Genomic DNA, 18455 nt, shown 5'->3' on the forward strand with positions numbered 1-18455 from the left:
GAGTTCGGGAGCTTTAATCGTGCGGTTGTATCTTGCGATCGAAACTGTATCGAAAGTAACGAAATATTCACCCAAAGATACTAAATTCGAGCAGTGGCATATATGCTCAGTTACCACTGAATTTTTTGTGAAACAAATAGCCCTAATTAAATTATTTAAAGTGTGCATTTATCTAAGTGTATAATTAAACATATACACAGTTTACTGTTTATTCGCCGGCTGATTATGACCATTAAGCAAATAAATGCGGAGTCAATAGCAAACTAACCAGATAGCTAATTGCATTGGGCAGTGAAAGAAATAAATGAGCATTTACTCATTAATTACAACAAAAATAAAAAAACGCATTTAAATCCATCAGAAAAGTCATTAATTTTTGTGTGGTAAGTTGGGCACATCAAATGGGCTTCCGTTATACGGAAAATGGTGAAAAATTCATTACTATTACAATTAAGAGCATTAACTGCACACATTGTTGGCATATTAAATAGTTATCAAACGATCTGAGCTCACGCCTCAATAAACAAATAAAAAATCTATTAAAACCCCATACACTTTGTCGATTTGTTTGGCAATTGAGCAATTTAAACGTTCTCTCTCATACGGCTAGTAAATTTTCGTTGTCTGCGAAATTTATCAATGAAATTTTAGCATCCAATAGACTTTGATCACGTGGGACAATAAAAGAGCGTCGAGTACAAAGTGGTTTGTTTACTTGCGATAGTCAAACGTTTTGCTTGGAATTTTCCTGTTGCGGTTAGCTAACGAAATACTCAATAACAATGTGTACAAATGTAGTTAGAATCGAGTTTCAATTAACCGCAGGCAAGGCAAACATATTTCATAAACAAGAATACACAATTTATCTGAATTTCAGTGCCTAATAAAATATTTCCCCTGGCACTGCGAACACAATCCTTTTCCTGTTCCTAATAGTTCAGCTCTGTTCGTCATTGAGTATTTCAAATGCCAGATAACGAAATGTGGAGTCAGCTTTGTGAGCTGTCTTAAGTTTATGTTTTTCCCTTGGCTGTCCGGCAGATGGGAAAGCTCTCCAGTTATAATCTGTTGCCTTAAATTTTGCAACCTTCACTTTATTCTCAGAACACACATAAGTTATTGTACAATGTTGCCAAGACCAGGGAATTTTCAATTAGTTGTGGAAGAAGGTTATTGCAGGTGCTACTAACTTTTGCCTTGGCAGGGAAATTAAACAGCGACAAAGAAAAAATGCAAATAATAAACAGAGGAATAAGCTGCTGAGTCAAAAGAAAAGGAGCATTTAATGTTTATACAAATTTAAAGACGCATCTGGAATTTAGCACTCGTTTTATTTGTGTCTCAAAGGGAAAGCCCGTTGTACATATTAAGCCAAGAAACAAACACGGCACAACGAGAATTGCAGGTGAGAAAACACAATCCACAAATGGCCTTTTCCTGTCGTGTGTTTGTTATTCGGGGTAAAAGATAATAAAACCTACTTTCCTTTTCTTGGCCAAAATTCGTATTCTTCCTGTGGTTTGGCTCCGTATTTAACCCGTTGGAATTTCGGCATTTGGTTTCGTATTGCTAGGCCACTAATTACTACAGATAATGATAATGCCCGTAATGGGATTTTCCTTTGTTGTTGTTGCGGTTAAAGTGTGAGATTAAATGTATTTATCTCAGGTTGGTTTCTGCTATCCTTCTGCACACAGCTTGTCTGGATATCGCGTAACATGATTAATTACATTATCCTGGGAGCATAATAGCCTGAAACTTCGACGGGAGTAATCGGGAAATAATATTAGCCTCGTGGTCCATAATTTGCTGGGTTTCTTAATTTCGTTTTTAATTAAGCTACTGATTGAGCTGGAAAAATCCAAAAATAGAGGACGAGATTTTCATACAAAAGGCCGCGGGATGATGCTATTAATTTGCACCAGCTTCAAGAGGATTTGCATAGTCTACTTATGGGGGCTTTTATATGGATTTCGCTTTAAATGCCCGAATTGCTAAAGTGGATTAAATTTTCTGCCATTTTTCACTTTTATAGCAGGAAAAATCTTTAAAAATGATTTGTTTGCAATCGCTTTGATAGGCTTTCTTCGGTATTTCATGCCATAAATTTTTTATTCCCTCTTACAATTTCACAAATATTGTCCTTTCTTTGACACACAGGAGGTTTTGGCACATACGAAATCCTTGCATTGTCAGGTTGGGTATCGTTTAATTGGGTCATTGGCAGGGGATTTTCCATCTTCTTGGCTTTGTTGTTTCACCTTTTTTGTGGAACCGCTTCGGTGTTGTCATTGTTCGGCAAAAAGGTCAAGGAACAGTGGGAATTTGTAATGGCAAATTGTGTTTGCTGCGAATGCTTGCTCAAAAATTAGCCAAACCTCTTTTGCAGATGAAATTCAATTGAATGGAGCTCGATGATTACTGCAAGGTTCACTGAACGGGTGGCAGATGCTCTGGGTAATTAAAGACTTTTTCTGCAACTCAAGTTGTTTTAAGGGGGATTGAGCAAAAGTTTAAAGAACTTTCAAGGGTAGGTGTGGGCTGAAGTGCACAGAACTCAAAGTGGTTGCAATTCTAGGGCTCTCGAAGTCAACTTGAAAACTTTGAAAAGTCTCTGAATTAATTTGTAGAATTTCTCTGAAAGTTGTCTTTTGCGGGTAATTTGAAGTCTTATCAACGAGAGACGAGGGAAATTACGGTTGATTTAAAGGATTTAAAGAGGTGGAATTTGGTTAAAATGCTTTTGACAATTTTCAGTTTAAGTTGTTCATAAACTATTTTTTCTCATTTCAAGAGTTTTATTTTCCTCATTTTTCCTTTCAGTTTTTGTGTTTATGAACAGGATACTGTTTACCATCCGCCCAAGTCCTGTATGCTCATGCCAACACGAAGTCTGCCACGAAAATATTTCTACTCGTTTTCACGCTTGTTGACTTTTATTGAAAAAAATTCACTTTTCGCGTTGCTTATTGCTTGTTTTAATGCTTTCGAAAGAAAGGGTACTCCCTGCCAAGCAAAAGACAAAAAAAAAGAATGTCGATGAGTAGAGCGATGCAAATTTTGTACCCTCCTCTGGCGGAGGACTCTACTTAAAATGTCTGCAAATCGTATATAGCAATTATTTGCAAATCTTTGACATTTTTGCCCTGGAGAAAATCTTGTCATCGACAGCAGAAGCCAGTTTTATTTTTTTTTTCTGCATAATATTGTTCTATTTTTAGGAGAAAGAAAATCGTTCGAAGAACATGGTTGCCTTTAAGCTAAAATAATCATGGTCAGAAATCCTTTAAGTGACGTCTGTCTACTTCGTTGAATGGCAGTAAAAGTCCTTTGCAGGGCAAATGAAGCTAACATATTTCAGCCTGAATACATTATGAATACAAATCGACTAATGACTATTGAAATCGTGTTCAATGAAAACTGTGGGGTATTAATAATAATAAATATGTCAGTTGCCTCCACTTTGACGGACAGCATAATCAATTTTTGATTCATTTATACATGCACACTGCTGCAAGCAATTACAATAAGATCAAATTACATTTTACTCGGTTAAGTGAAACTCACATGATAATTTGCATAATTAATAATAATTATGGACTTATCGTTCCCAGCAATCAAAATTCTATTTCAAGAAGTTTTCACTTACTCTTGTGCTATATGCGGAATAATAATAGCTCTTTTGGTAATTATCTTTTCGTAATTAAATATTTATGGTAACCAACGTCAGGCGAAGCTACTAATTTGTTGATATCTTCAGCAACTGTCACCAACGACTTGATGTGCAGAATAAACAACATTGATCAGATCTAGACACTTTCAGGCTCAAGTGCTATTAATATTTATAACATTCGGACTATAATTAGTTAGCTTGAATAATTGTGTTGTGTCGGTGTATTTAACCGCAGAGAGTAACCGACAATAGAATGTGAAATTTGTATTCTGTCTGTCTGGAGTTGGCAGTATTCCACGTGGAATTGAGTTTTTGCTGCTTCTCACCACTTGAGATGACCGATTAGCTCTGGAATTTCTGCTTTCTGACAAGGACGAAGCCAAGTGTGCAAAATGGTGTGTTGTCGTCTTTGTGTCCTTTATGTGCATTTAGATCTGCTGATTAACTTGATTTAGGTCTGGCATTGCCATTGCACATTTCGAGTCTGGGCCGAAGTGCTGTGAACTGTGATCAGGTGAGATTAGATGCACTTGAATTGAAATGGCTTCGTCGATTGCCAAGTGATGCACGTAATGTGAGGCCCATATGCAAATTTGTCCAGTGAAAACAAATCAATGTTGACTATCTAACAAGTAAATATGCAGCTCAATTAACTTAGCAAATTGATGGGAAGTAAGTTGTGTATTTTGCTTTAACATCGTAGAAGTGCCCGAAATCGTAATTGAATTATTTAAGCCCATGACTGACTTTGTGAATTTTCGAATTACCTGGCCTAATGTCAATCTTGTTTCAATCTTGAGATGCTCAAGATGCTAATCTATGTGGGGGGTCAGGGGTCAAGTCTGGAGTGCTACAATCTCATGCTGAGTATGCGTGAATCGAATTGAAATACATTTTTATCGGCGCAAATATGTTTCAATCTAATAAGCAGATTTCAACGCAAACATTTACGGTCCATTTGCACCTGTCGTGTGGCAATTTCGTCTGCCAAAGCAAAAAAAAGAATTTTGCATTTTGATTTGGTGGGCCAGCTACCCCCCATAGACAATTTTCCCAGATTTTTCCCTGAGCCTGAACATGATTGCGAATTTGTGACACAGTCACTTTCGGAGCTGCTTAAAGTTGAGTTGTGTTTAAAGTTTTCTTTAGAGAACCTGAACCTCATCAAAAGGTTTTCTATTTCATTTGATTAAACTAGAGAGACGCACGTGGTCCCAAGTTATTTTTTTTCTGCCATGCTGTCAATCTCAAACTTTACACATTTTATTAAAAATACATGTCTCTGTTCAAAAAAGGGGTTTACATTTTAATGAGTTGCGAGCAAACGTGATGTGCTTGTTAAATAATCTTTTGATCAAACGAATACCACACGTGAACTAGAATTACGTTGGCTTAAGTGCAAGCCATTTGTTTTTAAATCTTTAAGTAAAGCATTTTGAAAAATTATACATGAAAGCATTTCCGGTTCGAGGAAATGCTTATCGCCATCAAAGATTTCCGCGGTTGACTTGAAATGATTTCTGCCCTCCTGTTGACAGCAATCAAAGGGAATTATTTTGTTAAGTGCAGTGAAACACTTTTCAGATTATCTGTTTTCAATTTCCGCCACATTTTCCACACACAAATTTGCATATTTTCGGCAATCCAAGAAAAGAATGAGATGGTACAAATTTGGGTATTTCTCCTCCGTTTCTTCGGCATGATATGTAATTTAATTCCCATTCAGAAAACGCGAGCGTGCCACAAAAGGTGTGTATACACACATTTATAGTAAGTGGCACAAAGGGTGTGTGTGATACATATACATATATATTTAGTATGCAAATCAGAGTGTGTTCAGCCATTTGGATTTTGCCGGCGATGCCAAGGTGCCGGGTAGCGTTAAAGCTGATGACATGGAAAAGCTGTGATAAGTGGAGAAATCTGAAATCGGAAGGGAATTCAGCAGACCCTGTGAATAGCAACTTTTTTGCACTTTGTAGGATGTGAAAAACGCTCTTTAATTGCTTATTACTTTTCTTGCTAATTTTTCACTTAGCTTCATCAGCATAAACTTGCCGGCGGAATGGAAATGAGCATCATAAATTTATGCTCTTATATACAACATACATATAGAATGCGAATTACTCTTTTTTGTTTTGCCACCGCTTTTGGCCAAGTTTAAGGGTCGTCGGAACCTGTTCGATGGCCAACAGGTTTGAAGTGCAACTTGTTGTGTTTTGAGTGCCAAAATCCCCGACTTGAATTTGCCTTTTTCGCCCGCCTCGTTTTCTTGTTCTTTGAAAAACTCCGCCATCGGCTGATGCTCGTACTTTTGGCTTCGTGGGCGTGTTGCCAACAGTTCAACAGTTGTTCCAGCCGAAAAAGAACCTGCTGCCAACAGTTGATAACGGAAGGTCGTGCGGCCAGGATGCTCAGCTGGCTCCTCTGAAAACGAAAAAAAAACCCCCTCTTAGTGAGAATGAGTTCGGGAAAAGCGAAAAGCGCAAGGACTTTTAATTGAATTCCCACACGGACAAGTTAATTGTGGCCCTAGGCTGGTGAAGTGCACAAGAACTATATAAATACCAATTTGAGTGGACTCCTTTGTTTTTTGGCTTTGCGAACCGGAAGAGGGTTTCGCGTTTCTCGGTATTACAGGCCCTGCGGGCACACTGAAATTTATTACAATTAGACTTTTACTGCCACAAATGTGTCCCCTTTCTCTGCTCACCTTTTCGGTCCTTATTGTTCCATGTCTTGATGAGGATTTTATTGGATTGTGGTAAGGCTTAACGATGATCACGTGACTTTAGAGAGTAGTAAAAATTCTCTTACAGTGGTAAGACCCTAAATGCGACACTAAAAACTGTGATTTACGCGCAACAAAGTGTGTCTGCCTAATTTTTTGTATTACCTTACCTTTAAAAGGGAACCGAAAATATTTAAAATATCAAATTATACTATAGATGGATTCTAATACAGTTGAAACACTTACAAACTTAATTGTGGTTATGAAATAATTTAGTTCGTAATTTAAAGCTGATTACAATAACTGGTTTTTTTTTAAAAGGTCGCGACCTGTTCAATAATTGGTAGCAATGGCTGTTATTTTTTACGAGCCACGTGTCCAAAGGACGAGGACATCTGGGCCATGATTTTTGGTAAGCCTTGCTGTGCGTAATGCGCAATTAAAAATCAGGCCAAAAACATGTAATTGGTGCTCGGACATTGCTTTGTTATTCGTTTTGAAAATATTTTAGGCATACTAATTTTAGCATTTGTGAAATGGTTTTGACAAATGGCCAAGCAGCCGCAAAAGGGCGCATAAAATTGACAGAATATTACGCAAACAATGTCAAAGGAGAGGCGACCTTAATGGTGGACTCTTAGCCAAGTCCTTTGATGAATACCGCGTTAGATGGCCCAAAAGTGGGAGAGGTGAATTGCGGGAGAAGTTAAATGAGCTGTGGGAAATGCTTTTTACCCCGACAGCACAGAGCATTTCGTCGAGTGTTTCAAACTGAACTGGTAATGTTGGGCTAATGTAGACGATTGTGGGAGAACATTTCATCATGCTTTATGCAAATTAGTCAGCTGCCTAAAATCATTTACCTGCCCCCTGGGGCATCAAGCTAAATGAATTTTTAATTGATTCGCCTTTGAGTACTGCTGACAGCAAACGCTCAAGTGCCCATCACTTTGCCATTGCCCAGAAGAGGGTCAACAGATTTGCGGCCTTATTAAACTTGAGAAAGTCTCTACCCGGAAAATTAGGACAAACAAGCCAAGATCGTAAGACGGCAAGTAAACAACATTGAAAGGGTTACGACAAGCTTCCTGGAAAACAATTAAACGAGATAAAGCCAGCACAAAGCCTCCTCATGTCAGGGGGATAACTGAACTTTCAGTGACATTTTCGTAAGCTGTTATAATTTATAACCACTCCTTTGACACTCTAACTTGGCAGAACAATCTTAATTGCAATCCTCGCTCACCCAAGTGATTATTTCATGAAATAAGACTAGACGGCTGAAAACATTTGTCCCCAAAGACCAATCAAACCAGAAACCGTAAACACACAACGTCTCAGTTCGGGCTTAAGTCAAAAGTCCGTTGGCACTGTAAACAAAGAGACCCACACGACCCCAGAATCAACACCCTCGCTTCCTAACTCAAAAGCCTTTGCCCAGAACACACAGACCGGATAAAATACAAGCCAGAAAGAGAATTACTTTCTATATCTTAATACTCGTACATTTAGGTCCACTGAAAAACTTAGAATGTTCTAAAAAATCATCTAATTTTAACTAGTCAAATTGTTAAAGTCAACATACCAAATCATGATTATTTTACTTAATTTCTTATAATTATTTGATAATATTTTAAACCTACATATCGTACATATACAGTTTGAAAATATGTTGGTAGAATCTGGAATTAAATACATTAATATGTATTTTATCAAGGGAGAAACTTCACGAGTAAATGAAAATACCCTCAGCAAAAGTCATTACAAGGCATCGGCCTACAGTTGCGCTTTTATTGGACAAGTTGTCTTTTCTTTTCTTTTCTGTTCTTTTCTCTTCTTTTTTCATTAAATGAGATGCCTCTGCTTGGCGATGGTATAAGCCTTGCCATAATGTGGCTGTTGTTGCCCGGCTTATGTGTCGTATGCGCAATATTCAATGTTATTTAAAAGGACAGGATGTGGGAGTCCATTTTCATAATACATATATCGTTGTCAGCCGCCTCGTTGATGGGCTCTACTTTTGATGCCGCGTTGCCATCCAATATGAATTTTCGCTTTGATCTCCTACATCTACCTATCCATCTGACGGTCTAATAGGATACACCTTTGTTAATACTCGCTGCCTAACCAACAATTTTATTGAAAAAATTTGTTATTCACTTCACCTGGCTCTCCATCGCAGAAAATTCACAACTCGAATGCACGTGCGACCCATGTTCCTTGTTTGTGTGAAGTCAAAAGTCTGTAAATTTTACAAATTAATGGCTTGGTCCTTGGTGACACGAGTCCCGGCTGCTTTGTTCTCGAGTGGGTTTCTAGTGAATTTTATGGCAAATCTACGGCAGCACTTTTCACGCCGATGGAGTTTTAAGCACGGATAAAAAAGTAGTACCAGTTTGCAGATTTTGTGCACTTTTCTTTAGCAAGTTTCCTGTCGCAAGTAGTTAAATTTCATTCTGATGGTCTCAGAGTCAAGGATTAATTAATTTTTTGCTTAAATCTTTAGGTTTATTTTCTTGTGCGTACATACAAGCAATCCAAGCAAATTCACACCCACAATCAAGTTGTACCTCAGCCTAATGGGCCGAAAATCATGGCCTCTCAATTAGCTGACCATCAAAATTCAAGCCACTCAAGACGGCCACAAATAAAGCGAGATTTTCCTTTGACGTTAATTAGAAAATCCTGGCGTCTCGCTTGGCCGGACTAATTGCACTCACTCTAAGCATAATCGGCCCTGACAGTTTTTTCGATTTTTCCCCTGTCTTCCTTGCCATTGAAAAATTGTTTACCATTTTTCAAAGAGCCCGCAGCAAACCTTTGCATATTACTACCGCAAACACAAAAAAGCAAACTTCTGGCTTGTCCCTGAACTTTTCATGCGATTAAGCGGCAACTAAATGAGTGAGTGGTGCTGATGGTGTCCCACATATTTACACACAAAAGCAAATGGAAACTTCAACAATGACCGAAAGTTCCATTCAGTTTTCGGTTCCTCAATTTCCTCGAATTAGGTCCTAAGTTATCATATTTTTCTACAGCCCGGGGTAAAGCTTGGCAAATGGGTCTAATTCTGGGATTTTGAGGATTAGAATAAAGATGCTAGTTTGGGTGGAGGCAGATTGTATTACCCATATTGCCTTGGAAAATATGTTCACATATGTTTGGTGCAACTACAAAAGAAGGAAAGTTACGAGTGTTATTATTAGAAATTTTGGGGCTTTGCTTTAGGGTGGTTCCTTGCAGTATTTGCAGCTTGTGACCAGAATAATAAAATGAGAAATTTAATGCCCGAAACTAATTTTTGCAACCAATTTAGTAAAGCGTATGATATACATTTCCCTTTTTTCAAGTCGATTTATACTTTAATCCTATGAAAGTTTCTTTCTAGGGATAAGTTTGCAAGGAGTCATTCAAAACTAAATAAATATTTTTTCACGACACTCGCCACTTCCCTAATACACTTTCTACAAACCGCCCCACATCAATCTACAGCAATTCCGACCGCCTATAGAATAAACATTTAGTTGCCCAATAAATTAACAAGTCTTGGCAGTGTTTACACAGCAGAAGATAAATTCACAAGTCCCAACAATCTTAACAGTTCGATAAATGCCCAATTAACCACAGTGAGGCCCCTACTCTCAAACACACAATGAACTCGCTCAGTTATTTGTTTATTTTTTTTAACCTCCTCAATAACATTATGGCGTGACTCTTCAATAAAGTCATTGAAAACATGAAGAACTGTTTTCATAAGTAACGAAATACAGTCGAAGTTCTATTGCAGTGCACACAGTCTGAATTCAGTCGAACAGAATTTTGGTGCAATTTCAATTATACAGAACAAACTTTTCACATGTGAAAGCTGACAGGTGATTCCACCTGAGCCATAACTCATGTCCACCCACTGAATTTGTTATGTTCCTTGAGGGCAAGACTGAGATTGCTTGTATAGCTTTTCAATGTTATTTCGGATCATTTGTTTCTCCTTGTTGTTGTGCACTCACCTTTTACTCTGACCACCAGATAACTTTTTGCGAATTTTCCGAGAAGGTTTAAACAAATGCTGCAATTTATATCTTTCCAGCTTAGATTGCAATGAAGCCCAGAAGACCCTGAAGATGTACTGCACTACATAAGACAGCAGCAGTCGAACTAAAGTACAAGGCTTGAGGGATATTGTATCCCCATTAGGATACTCAACGAAAACCAAAAACAGAAAAAGTGTTTCGGCCATGGACTTAATCGAGCAGGAGCCCCGCCTGGAATTCTTGCCCGGCGCCGAGGAGGAAGCTGAATTTGGTAAGTGTCCTTCCTAATCCCTTCATGCAGCTGGGGACGCGACTCATCCAACTGGATCAAATTGACTTGACGTCTCATCAATCAAAAACATTGACAAGTGTTTTTTCTCCCGACAGTTCGCCGTTAGTTTTTTGATCTTGAATCATTCATGAGACTGGGGTATGTTTATTTAAAGATGAAATTTCGGCTTCACCATCCATTTATTAACTTTGATATGTGGAAACAGGTGATGTTTTGGAAATGCTAATGAAATTCGTTTCAAAGTTAGGTTTTTACTATAAATATTTTATATGAAATTAGGTGTGTATCCCTGTCCCAAGTGGCAGTTATGAAATTCTATCTCCGGCTAACTAAATCCGGTTCAATTTCCTCGACTCGAAATGTCCTGCAGTCAGCAGGAACGTGAATGTCGACGGCTCTGCTACCAGTTGACTGACAACTGACACTTGAATTAATCTGCTTCTGTCAGCAAACGCGATTTTTCACACGTTTAGCACTGAAACTAATGGATCCGAAGAAGCCTCAGTTTTTTCATTCATAAAAATATGATCTTGTTTTGAACAACTGAGTTGTAGTATCCTTCTAGAACCAGTATAACGTTTTCAATTCATTTTCAATTGTCTTGCTCAGTAGTACGAAATTTCGCTGAGTGAAATATAAATGCACAACTATTTTTCATTCCATTCGCAGAGCGCCTGTATGCGGCCCCCGCTGAGATTGTGGCCCTGTTGTCCATTTTCTATGGCGGAATCAGCATCGTGGCTGTCATTGGCAACACTCTGGTCATTTGGGTGGTGGCCACGACCAGGCAGATGCGGACTGTGACCAATATGTATATCGCTAATTTGGCTTTTGCCGATGTGATCATTGGCCTCTTCTGCATACCATTTCAGGTGAGTTTCAACAGCCAAGCTTAATTAAAATGCGGGTAATTATGCCTCCTTTTTTTGCGCGGTTATAAAATGCATGCATTCGAAATTGCTCATACGCACTGTCGAGCTGGTAAATGGATTTGGACCTTATCGCATAAATCACACAAGCCAACAACATTAGCATTAGTTTTCACTTATTTTCACCATAGATATGTAGCACCTAATGGACGCGAACACTCAGTTTTTGAACCCCACAGTGCGTAGGGACATCAATTTCAGCATAATCCGGCATCAATTTAATTTCCGGACAACGAGCGCTCATGTTGGGAATTAGAAAATTGGCATGGCCCACGCCCATCTTGCCTAAAAAGTTGTGGTAATGGAATATTACCTACATCAAATTTAAATGTGATTTTCGGTTTACGTGTTAATGGGATTAAGTAAAGTGCTAAAAGCCATGTGAACAGTTTGCTGGGCTTTCTTTGGACATGGTATGTGATACTGAGTAATTCTATTGTGATAATCTTCAATTGATTCCCTGGCGTCGTGGAATGCAAAACGCAAACGCAGTTTGCTTTGAAAATGCTGCACAGTCGGAAAATGGCCAATCAATGGGCAATGGATATTTGAATAAAGTAATTGAATCGTTACTTTGTATTCAGCTCGTTTCGCAGTACACCGCAATTGCATTTCAGCTTGTTGTATACGTAGCATTTTGAATGTAACCACCAAATCGTACAAGCGAAATAATTGTTAATTGGTAGTAAAAATATTGTTCAAGTCTGCATGTTAGGACTGTGCAAAAATATAATAAATTGTTAAATTATAATAATGCTATTTACCCATGATTTCATACAACCCGTTGAACCTTGAACTTGACCCAAAGCCAGCCTTCATTTTGCGCACTTAATTTATATTAATTCCGCAATCAAATAGCACATTGGTCCTGTCACCAATAAGCCGGCGAGAAAATTGCAATTTGCGGCCGGCATTGAGTGGAGAAAGGCGAAAGGAGAAAGCGCGTTCCTCAAACATCCGCAGTAACCACACACACGTTTCCACTCACTCCCACGCAAATCAGTGTCCGAAACAACTTAGCTGGGATTTCGAGCGTTTATTTGTCCACGAAATGTTGAAACAGCCCAAATACAACACCCTGCACATGTTCCTGTTGTTTGTGGTCCAGTGTCCATTAATGGTGTTTGCCATGTTGCTTGAATGGAGGCGCAACTTTGGGTTGATTTAATCATTGCGAACCGCAGGCAGGGTCACATGCATACATATATCCTGTTGTATTACACTTTTAATAAAAAATATATATATATAAATAAATAACTTATATATAAATTGCAAAAAACAAATTTCGGCAAAAATTCAAAAATTATCATACAAAATTTCAAAACAAATTGAAAAAAAAATGAAATTTTATTTTTGAACACAGTTTGATTGGAAATTTAACTACGAACTCAACGAGGTATGACATTCCATATTTTGACCAATATTTCGAATACTCTGATCAAAATACTGATAAATATAAATACATTTTATTAGATTATTTGTGATCTTTGAACTTTATGTTTAGGCTAAGATCAGTTACAGTTTTAGGAACTATATATTTACCTTACTAGCCAAGTATTTAGCAGCAATCCCTCTAATAATTGCCATATTTTCTCTCTGTGCAGTTCCAGGCTGCCCTGCTGCAGAGTTGGAACCTGCCGTGGTTCATGTGCAGCTTCTGCCCCTTCGTCCAGGCACTGAGTGTGAATGTCTCTGTATTCACGCTGACCGCCATTGCAATCGATCGGCATAGGGCCATCATTAATCCACTTAGGTGAGTCACTGTGGAGGGAGGCTCCCTGTATTCGATTCGATTCGTCAATCATAATCATTAAAAATCGGCTTACGCATGCAGGGCACGTCCCACCAAGTTCGTATCGAAGTTCATAATTGGAGGAATTTGGATGCTGGCCCTGCTGTTTGCGGTGCCCTTTGCCATTGCCTTTCGGGTTGAGGAGTTGACCGAAAGGTTTCGCGGTAAGTCAATACGATTTGCATGGATTAAATGCCCATGACCTCAACCAAAACTTCGTCCCTTTGAACAGAGAACAATGAGACCTACAATGTGACGCGCCCATTCTGCATGAACAAGAACCTTTCGGATGATCAACTGCAATCCTTTCGCTACACCCTGGTTTTTGTGCAGTATCTGGTTCCATTCTGTGTCATCAGCTTCGTCTACATCCAGATGGCAGTTCGTTTGTGGGGCACACGTGCGCCTGGAAACGCACAGGATTCACGGGACATCACGCTGCTGAAAAACAAGAAGAAGGTGAGTGTTGCACTTTGATTTTGCTATGCAAATCGGAGCGGATTTTAATTTCCTCCTTTTTGCGACGCTTGCAGGTCATCAAAATGCTAATTATCGTGGTCGTTATCTTTGGACTCTGCTGGCTGCCACTGCAGCTCTATAATATACTGTATGTCACGATACCGGAAATCAACGACTACCACTTCATTAGCATCGTCTGGTTCTGCTGCGACTGGCTGGCCATGAGCAATAGTTGCTACAATCCCTTTATTTATGGCATCTACAACGTAAGTGTTTGTGTGTGTGACCCAATGATGGTGATTTGTTTACGGAGTGTTAAATTTGCATTTGTCTGTCTGGGTTCTGGGATCTGGGATTTGATTGACATCCTCCTCTGGATCGTAGTAGCTGCCCAGGGACACGTTCCAAAAGGATATATGTGTCTCTAAATGGGCTGTAAATTTGCCAGGGAATAGTGGGGATTGATGAGGGACTTAAGGTCGCCTTGGGTTAGTTTTGAAGCACTTGAGTTTGGGTGAGCCAGATATTGACAGGGGATTTTGGGAGAAATTGCTTTGCGTACCCATGAATATCTCGTCAAAATATCTACATGTTTAACGTTCTGCCTTGAAATGTGAAGTTAAAGGGAACACGCAAGTTTATGACCTTCCTAGGTGTTTAATATATTTTTTTATTTGTAAAAAGTATTTTTTATATATTACTTTTAGACCTAAAGGCAAGAAAAGACTCAGCTCGTGCTTCCAAAATTAGCTTTTTCTATTATCTCATCGAATGAAACACAAACATGGACGCAAAGTAAATGAAACTTTGGCGGAAGTTTCATGGTCTCAAAAATCAAAGAGGCTTAGAAATGAGTCAAATACGTCTCATTTTATTTCATTGTACGCAAATCGATTGATTCGTTGATGTTTCTTTTGCCCATTTTCCTTCTCACTGATTTATTAGCATCCGCGTCACATTTTTATCGAAAATAAATTCCGGCTTGCTTTGAAACATTTTCCAATTTCCATGCGCCGCGTGCCAAAAATAGCTGACACAAAAAAATACTTTGTGGAAGTTAATTAAAGCAGCGCTCCACTGTTGCCAATGGGCAAACACCTACAGTCTGGGCCGCAGGAATTGTGAAACCGCAACGTGTAGCGAAATCCACAAAAATCCTCACAATGGCAATGTGGCAAACCGATGAAGGCGGAAAGAAAAACCCGTCGGCTGTTTGCTTTGACACTTAAATTGTCTGTAAAAGATAGATTGAGAGCCAGATCTGCGAATGCTCGTAAACTTTTTCCCCTGCTGGCTGTGCGTGCAAAACTTTGTCAACAGATATTCTATTTTACTGTCGGCGAAGACAAATGGCATTCGTGTCTGCGAAGGTGGCGGTTTTCCTAGACCACTTTCATTAGCCAGCAAGATGCCATGTGCCCCAAAAATTTTCTGCCAATCCACTTAATAATTAGCCAGAAAGTTTGATTGTGCCGCAAAAGCAAATGGCGAAAAAACGTATTTTGGCATATAAAAGACTTTGCTAAGTGGTCTTATGATTTATGCAATGCTCTTTATTTTCTATTTAAGTACACAGGCAATGTGATATAATTGCGATGGATTAACCTAAGCCGCGCTCTATTTTTCTCCGCACAGGAAAAGTTCAAGCGGGAATTCAACAAACGCTTCGCGGCCTGTTTCTGCAAGTTCAAGACGAGCATGGACGCCCACGAAAGGACCTTCTCGATGCACACCCGCGCCAGCTCCATCAGGTCGACCTATGCCAACTCCTCGATGCGCATCCGGAGTAATCTCTTTGGCCCGGCGCGGGGTGGTGTTAACAATGGAAAGCCGGGTTTGCATATGCCGCGGGTGCATGGCGCCGGTTCTAACAGCGCAGCTTACAACGGAAGTAGTGGGCAGAACAACAATGTCAGCAGTGGTCATCATCATCATCAGCAGCAGCAGCAGCAGCAGCATCATCAGCATCAAAGCGTGGTCACCTTCGCTGCCACTCCAGGTGTTTCGGCGCCAGGTGTGGGCGTCGCCATGGCCCCTTGGCGCCGGAACAATTTTAAACCTCTGCATCCGAACGTAATCGAATGCGAGGACGACATGGCACTCATGGAGCTGCCCTCGACCACGCCCCCCAGCGAGGAGATGGCATCCGGCGGCGGTGTCCACTTGGCGCTGCTAAGCAGGGAGAGCTCCAGCTGCATTTGCGAGCAGGAGTTTGGCAGCCAAACCGAGTGCGATGGCACCTGCATACTCAGCGAGGTGTCGCGAGTCCACCTGCCGCCCGCTTCCCATGGGAAGGTGAAGGAGAGGGAGAGGGAGCAGGAGATGGCGAAGGATGCGGGCAAGTCCTTGTGGCAGCCACTTTAATTTCAACTAGAGTGATTTAAGTTATAGCCGTGTTCCAATGGCACATTCCGCAGCCATGCGGTTGCATATAAGTACGCATTTTTATTTGTGGTGCATGGGGTGAAATGGCATTCCAGTTAGAACGCTATCATAGCTCATTAATCGCCGCAACTTGTGGCACTTGTGTGTGTGTATTAATGTTTTAGTGACAGACTATTATTAAGGTCAAGCTACTAAACTAACATGTTGTATTTTAGGCGTTAGTAAAACCGCTTTACAGTGCATAGATTCCCGCAACTAAATGTGCCAGTGGAACATGGCCATTTACCTCTGTGATTTCGTCTTAATGAATTGTGATTACAAGTCCCATTGCTGATAATTGTTGCGCAGATGGATACGAGTATATTGAATGAGTGTGAATGCTGGTCGTGAGCCGTGTACAGTATTATAATCCTACAAGCACGAAGTCCAAACGTAAATAAATAAATAATGTAAATAATTGATTCTTTAAAGACCTTATTATCAAGCCAAAACTCACCAAATCAAATGTATTAATAGCAGAACGAAAAAATAAATCAATTTAAATTTAGCACCTGAAATCAATTAAGTAGTTTTAAATTAAATTATTTAAATAGTATTTTAACAACAATCCGATTACGTATTAAATCCTACACAAGCACACAGCTGGATGTACGCAAATGTAATGTACAATATTTGTCATTAAAAAACAGAAAGGCTAATTAATGTAATTATTATTGTATTAAATTACCAAACGAAAACGAATAAACATTTCGAGTCATTAAGCAAACAAACCAAATATATTAGTATTCTTATTATAATTACAATGCAGCACAATTATTATTTTTATGCGTGGCCCATAAATTGCACGAATTAAAACGGTTCGCTATTTCCGCTTCAGTTTTTCTGATTTTTAACTAACTGCCATTTAAATCTAGTAGTTATGGCATTCTGCTATAAATCTGCAACATAAAGAAAATTTACTTTTAAATTGAAGTACGAGATTTTCAAGTTTTTACTTGAGCGCTTTTTACTTAAAAGATTATCGCTTAGCGGAGACTCGCACCGGAAATGGACCATCAAAAGCTTAAGATGGTAGAGGAGCTTTCAAGTTCCTTGCGGCGCCAGCGAAGACATCGAAAAGCTTTAACCCTTAGGCGGTGTCGCATTGAGTGGAAATTTTACTTTCGGCGGAAAATGGAAAACTTGGTGTTCTTATGTTTTGTGGAGCTTTCAGAACCAAAGACTGCGACGCCACAGACTCGAAATCAAATCATATTATATTTCCGGTATTGAATTAGTGCACTTATTGATGCCTAAGTGCGCATCAATAATTTAAATTTTAAGCCATTCAAAACTCGTGGCATAATCAGCGTTTAACGATTTGGCCAACCGTTTTTCCCTAATTCCAATGCAAACAACTGCAGGCGGAATGTGGACAGTGACAATTGAACAGAAATGTATGACGACTGCAGCAACAACCACAACTATGTCGCATATCTATGTGTGCACTGAAAAAAAATACCTATATTTATACCTATAAAGATGATTTTAAAGTTTGAAAACTAAAGGAAGAAACTTTACTTATACATTTAGTTTAAACAAATATATGTAAGAATAAATCGTCTATTAATTTTGATTCATTATTCAAATGGAAATGCTGTTTAAAAGTATATCTTATTACATATATTTTATGTTAATTAGTTCAAAACCCTTTTTTATCTTTTATTTACTTCAAACCTAATTTAAAGTGCGGCATTATTTTTGTGAGTGCATCCGTGCACGTTTTACTTGCGCCTCATTTTTCGCTTGCAATCAAACAACATATGCTGCGCACTTGCTCACGCGATGAACAAGGACCAACTGTGACTATGACGGAGGATATGGACACGCACACATGGCTGCCGACACGCACACCTCCACAAGCACACACACACACACGCACAGCGGCAGTTAGAAGGACACATGGTCACAGGGACGTGGCCGCATTGGCTGTTGATAATTGAATAATTAACATTGTTTAAAATGGCTCAACAAGCGGATGGACAGAGAGTGAAAGAGCAGGTGGGTCCGCCGTCTCCCTTTCGCCAGACATCCGGCGCCCAGGTCATCAGGTCAAATGCAACCACAATGTCAGCCATGCCCACCGCCCCCTATCCACATTTTTAAGCCATATATAGTAAA

General features: G+C 39.3%; 1 protein-coding gene across 1 annotated transcript; it reads left to right on the forward strand.

Annotated features, from left to right (window-relative positions):
• The first annotated feature begins 21 nt into the window (after positions 1 to 21).
• LOC122616771 (RYamide receptor) lies at positions 22 to 17065 on the forward strand. Its single transcript, XM_043792327.1, has 8 exons — positions 22 to 383; positions 10495 to 10709; positions 11400 to 11602; positions 13264 to 13412; positions 13494 to 13615; positions 13684 to 13910; positions 13985 to 14176; positions 15546 to 17065. The coding sequence occupies exons 2-8, from the start codon at positions 10643 to 10645 to the stop codon at positions 16272 to 16274; spliced, it is 1689 nt and encodes a 562-aa protein (XP_043648262.1). The 5' UTR covers positions 22 to 383; positions 10495 to 10642; the 3' UTR covers positions 16275 to 17065.
• The last annotated feature ends 1390 nt before the right edge of the window (positions 17066 to 18455 follow it).

The sequence above is a fragment of the Drosophila teissieri genome, chromosome 3L (assembly GCF_016746235.2).
Source record: "Drosophila teissieri strain GT53w chromosome 3L, Prin_Dtei_1.1, whole genome shotgun sequence".
In the NCBI taxonomy this organism is placed as follows: domain Eukaryota; kingdom Metazoa; phylum Arthropoda; class Insecta; order Diptera; family Drosophilidae; genus Drosophila; species Drosophila teissieri.